This window comes from Lepisosteus platostomus, chromosome 4 (assembly GCF_059453375.1).
Source record: "Lepisosteus platostomus isolate fLepPlt1 chromosome 4, fLepPlt1.hap1, whole genome shotgun sequence".
In the NCBI taxonomy this organism is placed as follows: domain Eukaryota; kingdom Metazoa; phylum Chordata; class Actinopteri; order Semionotiformes; family Lepisosteidae; genus Lepisosteus; species Lepisosteus platostomus.
In genome coordinates this window covers 24,592,627-24,614,044 of record NC_142614.1, presented here as the reverse complement: position 1 = coordinate 24,614,044, position 21,418 = coordinate 24,592,627, and the positions used below count along the sequence as shown (strand labels likewise).

The 21,418-nt window shown below is 37.0% G+C and overlaps 1 protein-coding gene across 11 annotated transcripts in view; it reads right to left on the bottom strand.

The window, feature by feature from the left end:
• fcho2 (FCH and mu domain containing endocytic adaptor 2) overlaps positions 1-21,418 on the bottom strand; it is a 70,092-nt gene that overhangs the window by 32,734 nt on the left and 15,940 nt on the right. For all 11 annotated transcript variants that reach the window (XM_088629151.1, XM_088629144.1, XM_088629146.1 and 8 more), the window contains 8 exons: positions 18,620-18,711; positions 12,507-12,581; positions 12,228-12,369; positions 11,602-11,754; positions 10,141-10,245; positions 6,733-6,831; positions 4,296-4,392; positions 76-120 (listed from right to left, as the gene is read on the bottom strand). In XM_088629151.1, the coding sequence (XP_088485277.1) occupies positions 76-120; positions 4,296-4,392; positions 6,733-6,831; positions 10,141-10,245; positions 11,602-11,754; positions 12,228-12,369; positions 12,507-12,581; positions 18,620-18,672 (769 nt within the window). In that variant the 5' untranslated portion in view covers positions 18,673-18,711. The remainder of the gene's footprint in view (positions 1-75; positions 121-4,295; positions 4,393-6,732; positions 6,832-10,140; positions 10,246-11,601; positions 11,755-12,227; positions 12,370-12,506; positions 12,582-18,619; positions 18,712-21,418) is intronic.

Below are 21,418 nucleotides of genomic sequence, written 5' to 3'. Positions count from 1 at the left end.
TGCATTATCATCAAATGCAAAAACAATCTATTTAACACAAATGAGTTTGCATTAAAGTGACATGTCATAACTGACCTTCCGTGGCAATGGCAGTGTTGCACTCTTCAAATTCAATCGGCCCTAAATGAAACAGGGTAAAAAAAAAAGTTGCTTGATGACACAAATGGACTTATTCATTCTTGGCTTGAATTGCAGTCATTTCTTGATTACTACCTAGTGGGGAGTCGCAGCAATACATAGACCCAACAGGTTTTCGGTGGGCATCACTGAGGTCTTCTATTCTTTCAAAGTAAACATCTGTGTGAATCTGCACTACATCTGTATGAATCTGCACTAGGCTTGCAAGTACACAGATGAACATAATTATCTGAAAATGTTACATACAAATAATGCAATATGCCAACATTAAAGTGAGTGTGCACTTTACATGTGTACACAAGTGCAAGAAGACAGCACTGTCATGTCTGTACTATTTGGACTCGTTACAATTCCTTACTCCAGCAGGTTAGATTAATTTTATTCCAAAGAAGGAGACACACGGTTTAATTTACAGGTTTCCTAAGGTTTTACTGTGGGGGAAAAAAAGAGACCCTGAAAATAATAACAAAGGCCACTCGTGATTTAACACTCCTCAGTTTTGCACAGCCAGCTTTAAAGCATTGCACTTTTGAAGTAAGGTTCTCAGGTTGTTTTTTTTTCCCCCAGATAAAATCAGGACACTCAAGTGTTTTGAAAATATTGAATCTTAACAGATCCCAGGGGAAAATGTGGTGAGGAAAGTCAATTTTATTTTCTTGACTAACACTAATGCACACTTTAGCCAATCAATGCAAAAAAGACTATAAATAATGCATTGTGGATGATTATGGAAATGAGAAACTTCTTTACACATGCAAAGCTTTGGTCCTTACAAATGGGGACATTTTCATTTTTTTAACATGATTTAAAAATGATTTAGGTTAGGGCTGATCTATTGAAACACATAAAAATATCAAAAATATAAATACAAAAGGGCACTCACAATACATGTATTTTTTTGCAATTCCTAACACTGTAGTAACACAGTGTTTTGCTTTACCACTTCACTGTACATTGTTATAAATACAAAAGATTCATTATCACAATAGTAAATACAAATCTTTTTGGGGAATGGAATAATGTAGGTTGAAATTATGTTAAATAATTCTCTTACACTTGACTTCTTCAAAAATATGGTTTTGTATTCAGCTATTATCTCAATCACAACAAAAATGTTGACACAATTTTTTTCTTTTACTGCAACATAGAACACATAATCTAACTGATGTTAGATTTGGAAAAATCAGCTTTTTTATGGCTGTTTTTGTGTAATCCCAGAAGATACCATAATTTTTTAGTGACTACTTCTTTTTTGTACAAAAAAAAAACAGATCTAGAAGATGGTAACACAGTTTACAACCAGACCACATGTGATTGTCAAGCAGTATTTGGTAACACAGAATCCCTTGACCTGAAAAAACAAACCTAATGATATTTAAGTCAAATAAATGTGGCAGTGGTTCAATATTGTTTCCCTTGAGAACCAAGCCGAATGTAGAATTAATGCATTGTTCACAGTGCTGTACTGGGAAAAACATCACAAGAGGCATGCATCATCGAGTGGATTTAGCCCAGCAATAACTGATCTACTCTATTGCACAGTATCCTCACAGTATCTGGCCCCTTGTTTATTTTCTAACCCTGGCCAACACAATGATGTGACTACTTTGCATACTTAGATACAATCAAAAAACAAAAAACTATGCTCTTCCAAATCTGGTACAATGGTGATAACACAGGCTCTGCTTCCATGTTTCCATTGTAGGAATAGACATTAGGTACACAGCAGAGTCATGACAGGTATTATAATGTTTAAATTAGATTCGGGCTCCAAATGTGTGATTCTCTGATGCCACTACCTGAGCAAGTAGTGTTTTTTTTAGGGGCAGGGGCACATTTTTGGAAGAAAAACCTTTCTACCAACCACAAAATCAATTAATATTTTAAAAAGTGTGCCTAAAAAGTGTTACACAAAAGTGTGTGTAATGGTAATACTGTACATTAGAATGCACTAAGTTAAACGGGTAAACACACACTTAAGTCAAAACAGCACTCAAGCTCTTAGGCTTAGGACTTAGGTACACAGCAGAGTCATGACAGGTATTATTATGTTTAAATTAGATTCGGCTCCAAATGTGTGATTCTCTGATGCCACTACCTGAGCAAGTAGTGTTTTTTTTTTAGGGGCAGGGGCACATTTTTGGAAGAAAAACCTTTCTACCAACCACAAAATCAATTAATATTTTAAAAAATGTGCCTAAAAAGTGTTACACAAAAGTGTGTGTAATGGTAATACTGTACATTAGAATGCACTAAGTTAAACGGGTAAACACACACTTAAGTCAAAACAGCACTCAAGCTCTGTGAAACAGACCTGCTCACACCAGTCTTCTCTTATATTCAACTAGGTTTCCTCAAACGCACAACAAACACGCCGTTCTTACCTAAATCATAACAGGGAGGCATTAAGCTTTGTTTAAACAGTTTGTAAGCAAGGCAGAAGGTTGGTTTATATAAAAGAAGATTCTGCCGAGGCACAAACTCACGCATGAAAGAAGGACAGTTTTTGAAATCGCATATGCTTCACATGGCGCTGGAAGCGGCAGAGCCCTTGCGTGCCTGGCTCGGAGCCAGTTGACAGCTCAGCTGGATATCAATGCACACTCTGACCCCCCTTGAGCGTGTCACTTCAGAATTGTTTCCGCAGTAGAAAGTTTATTCAACCTCTCTCTCAAAACCACTGGACCGGCCATCATTCTGCTATTTAATCATAGGAGGCCAGGTTATTTTTCTGACAGCACTGAAGCCAGAGTGCAATTTCTAATGAACAGCTTGATACAAGTGGAATTTCAACTGTTTTAGCCTCAATTAATTCTGCTGTCAAAACAAATGATCACTTCTGATGCTTAGATGCTGAGCCTCAACACAAAGGTCAACTTTTGTGTATACACAAACACACTTAAGAACTCCTTTGTTTTCAGTATCTGATGCAATGTAAAGTATCATTAACTTTTAGGACATACGGTCCAGACTGCAAAGGACATCATCCCCATATGGTAAGGAAAACAGAAACTTGACCTGTGAATAATTTCTTTTAGTTCAGCCTTTCTTCAATTTTAGTTCTTCGAGTAAAAACAAACAGACGTGCTGTGGCATGAGTGCAGGTGGAGGCGCAGTACAAAAAATACAGTACAAGAGGATGTCTTCATAGAGTGGACGTCGCATGATGTCCTTGCATCTTTTAAACATCACCCAATAACCTTTACTCTAAAATACGTCTTGTACATCAACTCCTGTCATTTGCTTTTGCTGTCTTTTTTAATATACTATCCTGACACGGAAGGTAAGTTCATATTTAAACAAACCTCCTGTCACACTGTGTGTCCAGGAAATTGTGCAAAAGACAGTAATGCTTAACCGTTTCATAACTGTAGTAACTGCAGTAAATGTGGCAAGTTGTAAAGCCCTGCAAAGTTTCACTTCTAAAATTTGCTTGCAAAACGTATCCCATGTCAGTGTGGATATTTTACCTTTTCTATTATCAGGAAACCCCAGTTGGGCGCTTTTAGGTTTCTCTTTTATTCAGATCTGCAATCAAAACATTACTTTGCTTTAAGCAGACATGAAAAGCATGGTTTTTAACCTCTATAATACACAGGCTAAGTCTTTTAAATTTTGCAAGCATTAAATAATCTACTCATATATGGCAGAGGTCTGAAACAAAAACAGAAATGTCAGAATAACACAGAAAGGGGGGACAGTGAAAAAAAAAAGTGAACGAAAGGATTCAAAAAGAAAAGAGAGAGGTAATTAAGGCCTGGAAAAAACCTCTCAAACTCAATAAATGTAATCTCATGAAAAAGTAGGCAGTCTTGACATTCCAGTAGGCATGTGACGAGTAGCACGGCTTTGCTTAACTCCTGGACTAAGTGGTCAAAACTAGCTTTATGGGGTCATGCTCAACAATTACTCTTGTGTAAACTATGCAATGCTACAGTAATCAAGGGAGCCTTAAGACTCCAGTGTGTAGCTTTTAAAGGTATTTTGAAAATCAACAGCCAGTGAGCAGATGTAGTCAAAAACGTGTTATTGGTGGAAAGCTATTGTTTCTTCAGTAGATTAGCTCAAAGTATGTAAATTACAGAATGTGACCAAGGTATGACTTAGAGAAGGTAATACAATTCTTTTTTCCCCCCTAGTGGAAAACAAACTCTTACCAGGTCGTTCTTTTCCTGTTCCTTTCGTCTCGGCTAACTTCTGTATCAGACTTTCTACTGTAGTGTTCTCCATGTTGTTTACAAATTCATTCTGAACCTTCAACACAAGCAAAGAGGCCAAAAACAATTAATAAAGAACTCCATCCCACTGCTCCATCAGTGATTTACTACTGAATCAAAAAAGCTAGTCAGATTTCTTTCAAACAAATGGAAAAAAAAAAAGAACTTGTTTGAGGCTTGCTTGCTTAGCATGACAACCATGAAATCTCCAATGTATCTCAAAATTACAGAACTATGTGGAGGAGGTAGGGTTTGACAGCTGACAGCACATGTCCGTGGGGGATAAGGTCTGTACTTGCTTTGACGGACACTCAGATGTGACGACAAAAGCAATATGCCTGGTGTTCGCTGCCAGGCACTGCAAAGAGGCCTCTTTTTTATCCTCTGCCAGAAAGCAGCTTGTCTTGATTTGCTTATTTATGCCATTTTTATTAGGAATCCCCTTTCTAAAATTCAGCCTGACAGGACAAACCGCGAGGCTAAGAAAAACGGCTTTTTTGTTGATAGCGGGGCGGATCACCGCGCAGGAGCTTGCCGGCAAGATGGAGCTGGAGGCAGAGGGGAAGAGAGCCGGCTGTGTCATCCTACCTGCCCACAAAGACATTTGTGTTTCTGTGAACACAACAAAGCATCCCTCTAGGCGCAGCAGAGAGCATTAACCTACTGCACTGTTGCGGGACACAAGGGCCGGGAGAGTAAATGCTCATTTCGGGACACGCAACCTGTCAAGTGGCGCTGCCGACAACAGGCCAAGACCTGGGCATGACGTCAGTGCCGGCATGTCGCCTCTCTCCTCCTGTCTGCTCACATGCACAGACAAGAGCCTGCAAGAGCCCATCCTCCCATTGCCTGTATTCTTCACATTTAATTCCGATTTTGCACTAGAATATTTGCTTTAGAATGACATTAAAACAATCCAGTATTATTCTGAACTGACGCGATACAGTATTACAGCATCACTCGTATTATTACAGTATAATACTAGAGTATGATTTGTACATTCTAACACTAAACAAATCATCTGTTTATGTTTTAGGAGGACTGAAAAAGACTTAGAATCTACATTTTCTTTTTATTTTGTCAATGAGATACAACTATGCTGACTAATGAAAAGGTACTCCAGATGTATAAATACTTCAACACACTGTAAAGACTGCCTAAAGAATTGAAAACATGACTAGATTCCACATAATAAGTAAATCACAAGGCATTTAGTCACTGCCATATAGATTGTCACTCCAACATAGTAATAGAACTTTCTGTTATTTATTATGAAATGATGATTATTTTTATTACAGTAAATCATCGCAGTAGTCTGACAATAAATTCCTTAGCCCGAGTCTGCTATGAAGCCTAATTAAAGACAGTCGCACTTAATTATCCCATTTCTTCATGAAAGTGGCGCCACCCACTGGCATTAATGAACGTAACAAGCACTTCATTATCTTTGTGTGGTGATTCAGAAGCAAGTTTTTTATGCAAAACATTTTGCCATAATTTTAAAATTTAAAATGTTTAAATCACAGTTGCTAACTGAAAAGGGGGTTCCTCAAACACAAGAATCACTGTTCACCTTAGCTTGTGAGTAGAATCTGTTTGCCGAAGGTAATCGCTCTGTGCTTTATATACTTCTGACTTCACTGCATACAGCCAAGGCATCTCTGCCCATTAGACTCTCTAAGGCTATACAGAATGCAGGTCAAAAGAGAATCCCAGAATTTCTTCAAGATCATATTTGTCAAATCCTTTTCCTGTATCGTACTATGTCTTTTTGTATTTCGTTTATCACATATCTGACACTAAACACAAGTTTTTGTATGAACAATTATCATCACCACTATCTTTAAACTATTTCTTCAATCAAAATGTAAAATTAGTACCAATAAAGGTTACCTGTGGAATAGCCTAAAAGAAACATCTTATTATATCCATCTCTCCAAAACAAAAACATATTAAAAACTTGTAGTTTTGAACTACTACTACTGTTTTTGATTAGAATTTTAATTGGATCAAAGAAATGTTCCTCAGAGCATTTCCTGGTTCTCAATTAAAAGATTAAGGGGATCAAAACCCTAACTAATTGATCTGGCATACTGTCAAAACAACACAGATCTAAGCCTGTACCATAACATCTATGAAAATGGTGTCATCTGCCCCTGAAGAAGTCAAACGAGAGTGAAAGCTTTTTTTCTTCTAGACATCAAGCTGAAGGTCTATTTTAGTTAAAACATAGACTGTACAAATAATGAAGTGTAACAACTGTAACTATTATCACAATAATAATCCAGAAAAATAAATAAAAAACACATTTTAAACCACACATAAAAGGCAGCCGTGTCAACTCTTTATAGTTATCGTATTAAAAGATTAAACTCACCTCTCCAATCTGTATATGTGTTTCTTCAATGGCCTGAGAATATGACTGGATCATCTCCTTCATGTGAACAACATGAGCTTCTTCAATATCCTGAAATTTCTACAAACAAATCACCCTCATTAAAAAAACTGCAATTGCATATCTGCTGATCTGTAAGAAATCCAGATTTCCAGACCGCAAAAATTGTGAGTTAAAATGACTTTTCCTGATCCTGAATTATTGTTCCAAAATTACTTTCATGTCTGTATTTGACATCCAATTTCCTTTTCTACCAATTTCAAAACGAGCAAGGAATCAAGATACATTAAAATAAGCTAGACAGAACCAATTTAAAGGCCTAATTTAGGAGCATGCTTGTTGGGCTCTATTAGATGACACAAAAAATAGAGCATGTTACTGTTCTTTAATGCACACTGTGTGTCCTTAGTCCTGGGTGGTCCTCAATGCAGATGCCACCATCATGCAACTTAACAGACGTTATCAATTATGTGGGGTGGCCCATACATGAGATACATTAAGACAGTATTATCTCTGGCTGTAAAAAACAGAAGAGAGAAAAGCTGTTCTAATGGGGGTGTACTTTCCATCCTTTGCAGTTCGTATTTTTTCATGAATAACTCCAGTTTGAATGGTAAACCATGGCTAAAACCATGGGGCATGTGACGCAGTGGGTATTAAATATTAAAGGATGGTATAGATAAATACTGTACATGCCCAAAGTGTGAGGTGTTCGTGATCTTACACTTAAAGAAGCAAAACCGAAACACTGGCACCAACAAGGAAAGTTATTTCTGTTTCCTCAAACATAAGAGGAAAAAAATAATACATTTTTGATTTGCAAAAAACCTACCTATAGTTGTAAAGATAAAATCAGTGTTTAGATATTTGGACGTGAACTTTAAGTCGAAATACATACAGGCTCTATACCTACGTATCAGTTAATCACTGGGTAGAAATCTGGCATTTAGGTATATATGAAAATCATCTTTCATTATTAAAGCCAACCTGGGATCTGTGCCAGTGAGGGGTCAGATTTGGATCAGGAAACAATCTAGTGAATTTCCAGCAATAGACTTGATGTAGACTTTTTGACTTAAGTGGTTGTACAATTTGTGGGGTGTAACATGAATTGTGGCTATACCACGGTCTCCTGTCCTGTACTGGTACTGTGTGTGATACAATGTGATCATTGTACTCCTTCTCTGTGTTTCACTGTGATCGCCTCACCTGTTACTCCTTGTGTGTATCATTGCAATCCCCTCACCTGTTACACCTTCTGTGTGTTTCAGTGTGATCCCTTCACCTGTACTACTCCCCATCTTTTTATTGCTCATTTATTCATCTGTGATTTAATTGTTTCTGAAGTTGAAAAAATGTAGCTGTAACTGGTACAGTGGTAGTGAAAAGAGAACTTGCTTTGCTATGAATCAGCATATAACAACAAATGGCCAACTGGTTTAATATTCCGGCTTGCATATTCTGGTCCACACCAATCCCACTCACCTGGATAATTAGCTCAGCTGTATATTGTCAGAAACATGTTCACCATTTAATTTTTTTAAACCACTCAGGTAAAAGGACCTACATTTTTGGAGCTTAGATGTTGTGTATGAACCCGTCTATAGGAACTCATATCCGGCAAGGAAATAATTTTTGCGATTTAACCTGAAAGTGATTAAATATTCATGCCTATTATTGTTTTAGTATGTTAATATACTATATTCATTTAGTACTGATAGATCACTACAATTGCTAAAAAGTACACTGTAGTATTACCAAGCACATTCTACATGAATGTTTTTGCATATAAGGGGTTTGGTAACTAGGGCTCTACATTCTGTTTTGCCACATGGATTGATCTTCATTTAATTAAAAATGATATTTTTTATTGTTTTAATAAAAGATTTACTTCATTAGTAAGTAATGTAGTTGATCAGGCCCTATACTGATCTGAACAAAAGCATTTCCTATTCCTCTCCCGATGTTTCCAAACCACCAAGTAGTTCATTACAGCATTATGCTTAAAAAATATATAATCATTTCTTCTGCTGTAATATTGTGTTACAGCTGATGTAAAACTGACGCAAACAATTCTGTCAGTAAGTTGTAATAAAAATAAAAATGGATCATACATCCATCAATTTTCTAACCACTTTATCCACTTCTGGGTCAAGGGGGATCTGGAACCTATCTCAGCGAGCATCAGGAGCAAGGCACGCAAATTAAGTGGATAAAGACCACTTAAATTATTATTATGCGTTGTGTTTAAAAAGCTCCTTAAATTTAAAACTTTTTTTCTAAAATTAAAGTGTTACCCAAGCAATGTGAATTACATATACCAGAATTTGTGACGTATTTGTGACGTATCGCTTACCATAAAATATTAATAAGATATGATGGTAAAACCGGTATATTTTTGGAATAGATGCAAATATTAGTATCTAGTAGCTGGGCGTTCAGTGTCACACAGGGCCTGACAGACACATAATATTCACAGCTAGAGAACAGTTAGTGTTTTGTTTCAGCAAACTTGGAATATTAACACACATAAAGCATTAAAATTAAGAGAGGATATTTTAGATGATCTGCCTTATTATATTAATGTAAAAAAGCCAAGTACAAAAATAATGTAAGGTTAATGTCAAGGCCTCTGTAATTTACTGGATTTTTTTCTATTGCCGCGAAGCAAATTTAAGAAAACACTCAATTCAGTTCAGTTTCCAGTCAAGTCCTGTTTTAACTTCGACATCCAAAGCAAACTGCAATGATTACACTGCTAGAGCAATTGCAGTACTAGGAAGGAAACTTGTTTCCATTTTATTTTGCTGTTTCTTCGGGACAGATGGATTTTAACGAGGCACATACCAAGCACTGCGCGCTTCTGCAATTATGTAACCAATCTTGTTTACTATAGGATTGTTTTGTTCTCTGCCCTCAATGTGACTGTACTCTTTAGGATGAGACAGCCCCATAAATCTGTACAGATAACTTCAAAAGTCTGTAAGAGCCAGCTATGGAGGAACAGACTCCCATATTTAAACAAGACACAGGGGCATCATATGTTTACTATTTTCGATGGAGTTAACCACCATCACTGAAATAATAATTCAACAACTGCTGTCATCGCCACTTCGAGGTCACAGTGGAGGCATGCAAATGGTCTGGCATGAAGTAAACTGTATTTCCAAGTTAAATTCATTGATTGTTAATATGGGGGACATATTTCATATATTTGGATCGAAAATGGCTAACTAATGCAAAAAACTAAAGAGAAACAGAGTTGTTCATAAACAGATTCAAGAAACAAATATGACAAAACATGAACAATATATATTGTCGGCTTATTCATTACAATTAATATAGTGTATCTGAAGAACAAAGGTGAGTTACATATAATTGACACCCTACCTGCGCAGTTTCAGCCATCTTCTGTTCAAATTCTGTTTTTGCTGTGGCATATTTTTCCACATACAATTTATATGACTCTGTGGCTTTCTTGGCCTTTACTCCAGCCTGTGTGGAAAAATACATCAATAATTAATAACATCTTTCCATCAAACTTCGGTTTTTCAAAATAAGGGGAAAAGTCATCCAGTATTCGCTGCTAATTAGTCTAAATATTTTACATGAAAGTACACAAACACACCCAAATATATCACATATAAAGGACCTGTTATTCCCATATACTATGTAGCTCAGTTAGCTTGGATAAACTAGCTATTCAATCTTTCGAGAAATCATTTAGTATCACTGCTAATAAAAGCTGCAGTTATAATATATTAGGAAATCACACTTTATTTGATACAAATTGTAATGGTTTTAAAATAAGACATTTTTTTCTTCTAAGAATAACCAAGTTTAAAACCAAGTTGAATTAATCACACTTCAGCTATTAAAGTACATATTAAAATATAACAAGATTATATTAAAATCTTATTATTGCCTCAGCTATAAATGGATGATTAATCTGCAAAATGGTTTGTAAATCAGTGGCCTTGCAATTCATAGAGATAGACAGATAAGACTTTATCGATGCTGAAGGGAAATTGATGTGTTACAGCAGTCCAGCCCAAGACAAGCAAAAAAACAGACATCAGAATAGACGAAAAATTAAAATATGTACAGCAATACAAAATAAATATATAATAAATAAATAAAAAATAAATACATAGGTGTGTGCAAAATATGCTCATAGTCACTGTAAAAACAATAAAACATGTGCAAAATGTGCATAGGTATATACAGATTGAGTGTCCAAAAAAAAGTACAATAGAGCAACATGCTGTCCATAGAGGAGCAAATGAACAGTCCTAGCCTAGGGCAGCGTTATACACCCTGATAGCCGCCGGGAGGAAAGACCAACGGAAAAGTTCCCTTGAACACCCTAGCTGGAGCAGTCTCTTGCTAAAAGTGCTCTGCTGCCCAATTAACAGTCCCATGAAGCGGATGAGAGGCGCTGTTCATGATGGCTGTGAGCTTGGTCAGCATTCTCCTCTCAGCCACCACCTCCAGGGGGTCAAGGCTCATCCCCAACACAGAGCCAGCCTTCTTGATGAGTTTATTGAGCCTATTTGCATCTCTTGTCATGATGCTGCTGCTCCAGCACACAACAGTGTAGAAGGTCATGCCAGATCTACTTTACTTAGAAATAAACCTTTTTTTGTCTTTATTCAATTTTATTCAATTCTGCATATGGAACAGGGTGTGTTCACAAGTCTAAAATAATGTCCACAGAAAAGTACTGTCTAGCCTCAGATTATTTTTTCTGGGGTCTTGACCCCACAATGGAGGAAGCCAAGAGATGATGTTCTGTAAGCAGCACATAAATAAGATCTGAAGGACTGATCCAATGAAGACAAACGACCCTACCTTATCCACTTCTCTCTGTGTTGCTCCCTCCTTTTTTAACCTCTCCTGGTCCACGCTCTTGGCATTGTAGTTTTCCTTGGATTTCTGCAAGGCCTGAGAGATGCTTTGAATGTTCTGCACTGCTTCCAGTGTACCTGCAACTTCTTCTTTTGTCTGTTTGGCACCACAAAACAACAGATTACATCTAAGATCAAGGCATTCAAAGTGTGCTGTTTTAAAAGGGAGTGAGATACATGACAGAAAGATAACTACTCAGTGGAACACAGGTTAGCTGTGGATGGGGGAACTCTAGTCAGTAATATGCAACTACAGGCAGACAGACCAGTTGTCAGCTCCCAGGACCAGTCTTGTGTGAACTACTGTTCACACAAATTCCCAGCTCACGGAATAAGCTTGCATTCTATCATTAATATCGGATTAGTTATTAAATAACCCTTTACTTGAGATTTTCAGTAAACCAGTCATATCCTGTCTAATGTGTTGTGGACAGTTCACATGAGCATACTGTAACTTAAATTCATCATCATCATCATTATTATTATTTACTCTAGAAAACAAGGATTACTTTAAAAGTCTTGATAACTTTAAAGAGCTATAATACAGTCATTTCAAACCAGAACAAATACCTTTTTATGTGCTTTCACTTGATCTTCCCCATACTTCTGAACTTCTTTAATTAATTCTTGAAGTTTCCGAACAAGCTCTAAATGACACATCGCTAGCTTTTCAGTCGAGGTCTTGAATACATCCCATACTGGTGCAAAAGTCCTGAAAAACAAGTAACACTTGGCAGCCAAGACCACATTACGGACACAGGATACTGAATGCAGTCGGTACAAGCACATGCGTCCACACGCTGTCAAGCAAAGCAGATGCTGTGTAAACTGTTGAGCTAAGAAACTTACCCTAACTGTGAGAAATTGCTAGCTGATCTGGCTAGCTTGGTCATTGACCTTGCATATGCTTCTTCAATTGTAGCCCTTGAGGGGGGGGGGGGGAAGCAGAAAAAAAATCAGTATGTCTGCATGTTAAAAACCACTGAAATTTGCTTGGCCACACAAATACATTTAAAAGAAGTATACATGTATTTTAGTACTCAAAATGAAAAATGACAAGAAACAAAGGCAGCTTGTATAATATTTGATCTTGTAGACCAAAGATTATGAATTGTCAGATTTCTCTCATCTTTCTTTAGGAGAATTTGGAACAATGTCTCACAGATTAAACTTTAATTTTAGGGACAAACTCGAAGAGTTTTGAAGGACTCAGTGTTGCTTTTGTTAGTTTCACATAAATGGTGTTATACAAACAGGATGCCTGCAAGTACATATTTACCATAAGTGAAGGTGAAGCTTGAGAGTTAACCATCAAGATGTTGGTTTTCAAATTAAAAAAATAGCAACAAAAACACAAAAAACATGTCAGGGTAAATCTAACAGAGAGAGAAAATGGACAATTCTGACCCTTCTGTTTGGTCTCAATTAAAACTGATACATGTTTTAGCTGTTTAGTAAATTTTAATTTCAGGGTGTTGATTCCTGCCTTTTAACAGTTAAATCATTTATATCACCTTTCAACTCTAGATCATCCTTATAAACCAAAATCACAATTTGAACCATGCCATTCATAGAACTGTAAACTAAATTTATTTGAATGAGGTAAAACTAAGTCTAAAATAACTTAAAGAATACCTTTATTGTTTTTTTTACCTGTAAGGTTGTACCACTGATTTTATATTAGACACGTTAGAGATTTAAAGCTGTCTGAACCAGGGTGATATTTAGAATTACCATTAAAACTCAATGATCAAATATCAATTATTGTTATATTTGCTGTTTAAATGTCTAAATTAAGGTTGTTTGGCATGAAGACTGGGTTTTTCTTCAAAGGTTAATTCTAGCTATTCTTAACGTCAATGCAATATCAATAGCCAACACCATCAAAAACAAAACTGAGAACAAGATATAATTTAACCTATACAGTATTGCATCTCTTCCTTCCTGTAACATAACCGTAGCATCACTAAATGTCATATGTTTCAGTTAAATCTAGCCTACCTGTAATATATCATCCTCCATTTAATATATCAATAATTGTTATTTAAAAGCATTTAAAAACACTACGTATGCTTTGTTACTGCAATCAGTAATTATATGTATTATTTCAAACCTCACCAACTTTAAAGTTTTATTCCAGTTGTGATGCTCTTTCATTTCAACCGGCATAAAACCCCAGCCTTCTGATCAGTAAAGAAGAGTGGGTAAGAAACCACAGAAGGGATTTATTAGTGTTTATTTAATCTAAATGAAGATGACTCAACTATTAAAAGCATGTTCAACCATACTTCTGTAGGCTATAAACAGAAGACTATGCACACAATCTAAGCTGCACAATTTTGCATTTTAAAATAGAAACACTTGTGGTTTAATGGAAATCATCCATTTACATTTTAAAGTATGTAGAAAATTCCACAAAATGCAAACTGTAGAAATAATGTACAGTAGGCTCAACAAGCTTAAAGACTGAATGGTTGTATTCTGCATTATTCAAACTCATTTCTCCACTGCTATTAGAACATCTGTACTGCAAGCAATGTGAACAGGGTGCAGTGCTGATCTTCTCCAGTTCATTTCACTCCACTTGATCTACAGAGAACAGTTTCACACACGTCTTCAATCACTTCTGAGAATCAGCTCAGCATATTGTTGTGCAGCAGTTCTACTTTGAAAAAGCAGAGAATAAAAAAAAAACGCCCTCAAAATATCTGGCAAGAGTCACACTTATGATTATCCAATTTATGAGGAGTGTCTGTGGCGAATTATGTCAAGTGAAAGTATGCAGCATCATTCAACAGACGTATTTAATAACAACCATCTTAGAAACACAGATGGTTCTTGTAAAGCCAGGCAGAACTGCCATTACCTTAATTCACAAATCTCCGGGAGAAAAAGATCATTATACAACCATATAATTGCTTAAATATTGTTAGGGAGCAGCTTGATTTCATAGAATGAAGTTGTTTTTACATTTGTTTGTACTTTTTATTTTTAAGAGCAGCTACTAATATTAATAATTGACTTTTAAGATTACAGTCGGTTTTTGATACAGTTGGTTGGACTCCTAAAACTTCATATGCATATGCACTGTATATTTCTTATTTAATTTCTAGCAGGGCTCCTTTTTTCTCCAGCATTGCAGTCAAATAATTCTGAAGGGTTAAAAAACATTGCCAAGACTTAAATAGAAAATGTTTTTCTTGATTGCTTGCCATGAGTCATCATCTCTGCTCTATCTGTAGCACTGAAATAATAATCATTTGAAAAATCTTTTCCAATAACAGCATGGTGTCTCCCATATTTTCTTCCGATGAGAACTTTACTTAAAAGGGATCATACTGCGACTTCATTAAGTATATGTATACCAGGTGTATAAACAAACATTACAGACTATGGATTTTTATTTCATATACTCAAGTCATGTGGTATTAAAAACTATTATAATTTTCCCTATTTGTCCACTGTGTCTCCTTGTTTTTTTACAGCATTACTTCAAATGTAATTTATTTCAAATCACTTTATTTTCAATTACTCTTTCAATTTTCTTCCAGCAACGGGTTAACTTCTCAAGTGACTAGTGGCAGCCTATAATTAATGGAAACTCTGCATTTCTTGCTGCATACTTTATTAATGACAGAGTCATAAAGGAACCGAAATTTACTCAACACCAAAAATTAACACCAGTAAAAATCTGATTTGCGTTTCCCTACACAAGGTGGTGCCAAACTGCAGATGCTGGACACAAAATACAAAGTATAAACCCATAGGCATCCTAGCAGCTCAAGAAACAGTTCCTTTTATTACAGTTACAGAAAACATAACAACGAAAAAGCAGTGTTTGTGTTAGCAAATAATAAAACTGCAACTTTCTGGTCTGTTTTCACTCTATTTGAAACATAAAAATAAGAGCATGTCTTACAAATTAAAACTAACCATTCACTACTGATTCAGGCAATGCAACTGCTTTATTATTTTTTCTTGTTATGCTCAACCCCATACCAACATAGTCTGTCAAACCCACTACAACTCCACTGGATAGTAATCTGTGGACATTTAGACCCATTCTGATTATTTCTTGGATAGTTTTCTGTCTCATATCCCCTCTGCAGTGCATTCCTAGGATCAAGTCGCCAAGTGGGATGCCTAAGGTCAACTTGACACCATCACTGTTAACTTATCTTTTTTCGTAAATTACTGCAATATATGCTAGTAATTACTAAATATATTTACTAGTTCAATCAAAGTAAATACTGAACTCTAAAGTCATCCTTTACTCTAACCCTTTTCTATAGCAATTTGAAAGGTACAACAACTCCATCCATCCCTAATCTTCAAAGATTTTCCACTAGAAACCCAAATCCCTTACACAGCTCAACAAGACTTAATTTACTACTAAAGTTGTACAGTATTAGCACTGGCTGCTTCTGTTCAACTACTGTTTAATTTTTTATTAAGTGATGCCTTTGGTTCATAATTAACATTAATATGGTAATATGCCAGCAGCCATATCACCCTGTGGCCCACAGCTGGCAGTCCACTGAAGCTCAGCAGGTTTGAGCCTCACCAATATCTGGATGGGAGACCTCCTGGGAAAGCTAAGGCTGCTGCTGGAAGAGGTGTTAGTGGGGCCAGCAGGGGGCGCTCACCCTGCGCTCTGTGTGGGTCCTAATGCCCCAGTATAGTGATGGAGACACTATACTGTAAAAAGGTACCGTCTTTCGGATGAGACCTAAAACTGAGGTTCTGACTCCTGACCTGGTCATTAGAAATCCCAGGGTGTTTCTCAAAAAGAGTAGGGGTGTTACACCAGCGTCCTTCCCAAATTTCCCCCTGGCCTTTACCAATCATGACCTCCTAATAATTCCTATCTCTGCATTGGCTTCAGCATTCTGTTCTCCTCCCCACTGATAGCTGATGTGTGGTGAGCGTTCTGGCGCACTATGGCTGCCGTCACATCATCCAGGTGGTGCTGCTCATTGGTGGTGGTGGAGGGGAGTCCCCATTACCTGTAAAGTGCTTAGATTGGAGTGTCCAGAAAGGCGCTATATAAGCGTAAGGATTTATTATATTTATTATTAACAAAGTAATCTAAGCACTGAAATTTTGCTTTTTTTATTCTTGTCTGTATTCGGCTAATTACTGAACTCCTATTAACAACACTTATTTATAGCAATTGTTTTTTTAACCTGTAAATCAAATGCACAGGTTTTGAGACAGCTTTGACTGCAGAACTGGATAAATTAAATTACAGATGCATTAAGATCTCTTAAAAGAATGCTTCCAGAAAACAATTCGCATTAAACTCAGTATACTAGGGTGACGAGCAATTTAGATTAATTAGGAAAAGTCTCATATCAGATTTCCCAGAACACTCACGAGCGACACTGTGTGGCAGGAAAGGCTACTACAGTAGATATTGCTCAAGATCAGAAAGCTAGTTTTCCTGTAGTATTTAGTATTACCACTGTATGAGAACAGGGTGGAGGGTGCAAAAAACAGTTGCATAATCCTGAGCCAAAAATACTTCAAGCAACTCCCTGCTATTGTCTTACTGGACTGTGTGTCTGGATTTCTATACCCTCCTCTTCTCACACCTACCACCATCTACACTAGAAAACAAGTACAAAAGCCATTTTTTATCACTCACACAAGATAAAAAAAAAACAGAAAATATATAGAAAACACATATGTGCTTATCCATGACTTTTCACTTTGAATTAGAAACTAAAGTTCACCACACCTGTGTTTTTACGGGAGGAGCGGTGGCTCTGTGGCTAAGGATCTGTGCCTGTGACTGGAAGGAATCCTACTCCGTTGGGCCCCTGAGCAAGGCCCTTAACCCTAACTGCTCCAGGGGCGCCGTACAATGGCAGACCCTGCGCTCTGACCCCAAGCTTCTCTCCCTGTCTGTGTGTCTGTGTCTCCATGGAGAAAAGCTGGGGTATGCGAAAAGACGAATTCCTAATGCAAGAAATTGTATAGGGCTAATAAAGAAACATTATCATTATTATTACATTCCCAACCAAGCAAGTCAAATGTTGTTTCTTGTCCTGCTGGGAATTTTCCCACTGGAAGAAAAGCATCAAACTGGAAGGAAGGAGTGCCCACTGTCAGGGAATATCCACCAAGCTCATCTTGTATAGAGAGTGGACATTGCTAAGCTACGTTCTTCAACCAGCGTTAGGACAGCCACGTGCCCTCTTTGATGGGCACTGCCACAGCATAGTAAACACACTCAGCACCTGCCACATTCGACTTTCATGGACGCAACACGTTCACACAAACCCCAAACAACAGAGCCCAAAGAACAGCTTGAAAACGACCACATTTCCAAAACTGGTTTCTTTTACTTAAACTATGCTGTTGTCAATGCTCTGATATTACAATCTGATACTAAAAATTGGTTAAACTGGACTGTAATGAAAAGTCATTTTATTACAGCTTAATTGACAATAACACAACATGAAGAGCAATGCATTGAACTGCAGGGCGAAAGCTCAACCTTTAGGACAGAAAAATCTTTGAGTAACCCAAGATTCCCGTAATATAAATCATAATATTTTTTACCCTATATTTTTTTAAAAGGGAAAAAAAACCTAATGTATACCAGCCCCTATGTCAGGAGACAGTGCTCTCATCTTCACCAGTTCTTTTCACTGACAATAATTATTTAACACCTTGACCTCAATTATTGATATTCTCTAATTGATACACATGGAACCTAGTGGATAGAAGTCCATTATACAGAACAGCTTAAAAGACAATATCAATTTTCTCATTGAAAGGGGATGGACAGCAAGCATTGGAATGAGGATAAGCCAGGATGACAACAGTCCACACATACTTCGAAGGTGCTGTCAAGTGTTTCAGGCAGAACAATGTTTCAAAGTCAATGTTTTGTTAGAACGTAAAGAAAGTCCAGAAATGAGCAGGAACTAAAGTAGGAAGACATAACTGCTTACCTTTCACGAATAAAATCAGACAGCTCTTTCGTTGAAATCTGTCCATGTTTCATATTATGGTAAAGTACATCAAATCCACTGCTCTTTTCACCCTGAGTTCAAAAGAAGAAATATCTGGTTAAGTACAGAACACTGGTGAACGTATACGAAGCACAAAACAACACAAGTCAACTGTTACCAAGGGAGCTCTGTTCACAATAAGCATCCTCATTGTCTGCATAGCTGTCAATTGCATTCTTAGTATCTTTTCATCGACAGTCTTCATTCTAGCCATTTTCATAGCCGCTACACTCTTATCTACAGCCCTACTACCTACAGTGAGATACAAAAGGAGCAGAGGATGGAGGACAGAAGTAACCAAAGCCAGAGCTCTGAAGGGATCTCAAGTTCCACAGTGTTTAATTATGCAAACAGTAATCCAATTATTTATAAGTATGCAATTATTTATAAACGTATACTGTATATATAACCATTTATGTACTAATAATGCCAGCTGCTTTTGCCATAACCTAAGTTAACAATATTTTTCTACCATACATGCTTTTGTGCTATTCAAATTTGACACCCTGCAGGCAGGGTGTTACAGTAGATGCTGTCAGCTTCCTTTTACATACTTGTTTATCTCAATGTTGGTTTTTGTTTCTTTTTTCCAATCCAAAAAGATAAACACCTGCAAGTTTCTGAAGGCTTACTGTCAAATCATGGACAGACCTCTTCACTTAATGTAATGTTTTTTTTGCTCAATTATGCACCGGATTTTTCAACGGAACTACAGTTTCTTGCAAATGCAAAATTAAAGCACAACTGACAGGATACTCCTATACAATATCATCCCACCAGATGAGCGAGTTTTGTTTGCGATACACTTGTTGTGAATTTTAAAGCGGAGAACAGTCATGTGTCAAACCACATAGCCAAAACAAAATGCTACAGCCTCTGTGAAAACCCCTTTGTTTAAAGTAATTCTTTATCATATCGCAATGTAAACTAAAGTTATTCTAAGCTGAATTGCTCACAACCGACCCATTTCCAAAATTTATATGGAATCGTATTTTCTGTTACACACAGAACTGACAGAAAACGAATTATAAAAACAAGCTCTACAGGCCAGGAGACATAATAAAATAACACCTGTCTCCTACCATAAGAGTTTACGTGCTCTGAGAAGGATGAAACCCAGCCTACAGCATATTGTCATTCTTTCACATTCCAGGAATTAAAATTATACATTGTGAAGCCCTATTACTTTGCTATTAGTTACCTCTATTCCTGGTAACACCCTAACTGAACACTGGCTGTTCTGGTTTGTGTGCATGTCTGATACTTCACCAAAGCCTCAGTCTACTCTGACAGGCTAAAACGTGATATTTTTAGACTTGAACAGTAAAAACTATGAGGGTACCTGATTCAAATATTCAAAAACGTTATATATTTGAATAGGATATCAATAAAGTCAACCCACTGAACAAACAAATAGACACAGATGGAAACTATGGGGAATTGGATTTAGAGAACAAGAGGAGTCTTTTTACACAGAATGCTATAGGAGTATGGGACAAGCTACTTCGGCATGTTAGGTCTTAGTGGAACCCGTGGCTCACCCTGTGTGGGACCTAATGGCGCTCCCAGTATAGTGATGGTGACGCTGTACTGCAGAAAAGGCGCCGTTCTTCGAATGAGAAGTAAAACCAAGACTCTTTGTGGTCATTAAAAATCCCAGGACATTTCTCAAAAAAGAGTAGGGGTGTTAGCCTGGCATCCTGGTCAAATTTCCCCCTGGCCTTTATCCCTCATGGCCTCCTAATAATCCCCATCTACGAATTGGCTTCATTACCCTGTTCTCCTTTCTCCTCCCCACTGATAGTTGATGTGTGGTGAGCTTACTGGCACACTATGGGTGCTGTCACATCATCCAAATCGGTGATACACATTGGATGTGCACAACTGCCTAACTGCCTGTAAAGCTCTGTGAGTGGAGTCTCCAGAAATGTGCTACAGAAGAGTAAGAATTCTGTTCTAAGAAAATTCTTCTGTTTCTTGGAAGACCAGAAACATTGATTATATTGCATTTATATATTATAAATGGTATAATCTTGACATACATCATTATTAATCATATTAATTTGGGTCAAAAACAAGAGACCAACTTCTACTGACAGGTTGATTAATCTTTATTACCCGATTAGGAAGCTATTTACATTATAAAAATGTTCCGGCAAATGAAAGACAAATACCCAATAACATAACAATACAAGCTGAACTCTTTAAACAGGCTAGATTAATATTGGGTTAATAAACATCTCTGCAACTTTAAAAAAGCTAGATTAATAAACATCTCTGAGACTTTAATTTACATCTCTAGACTTCTGAAACCACCACTGACTTGGTTAACATTAAAGAATTCTGTTCTACTATTGGAACATCTGAGATTGCCTCAAAAGGAAGCTCTCCCATCTAGGCAGAAACACATGCTCCTCGCTCAGGTGGCATCTAAGGTGCTGCAAGCAGTGTGGAACCAATCTGTTATACTAAACTGCACATTTGCCATGTCAGATTTTCAACATAAAAATAAAAAAAAATCAACTCAAAGGAAAGACTCATTCAACTCACCTAAAACATCATGACTAGGAGGGCATTTCAAAGAGTTAATTTGCTTCAAATCAAATATGTTTCTCCTATATTCTGGTTCAGACCACTCATAAACTGGCCTCTAGAGCAGTGTTTGCAAAAAATGCATCTGAATGCCCAGAATGGAACTTTCCATCGGCTTTTCTAGAATGCTTTATTTCATTCATCAAT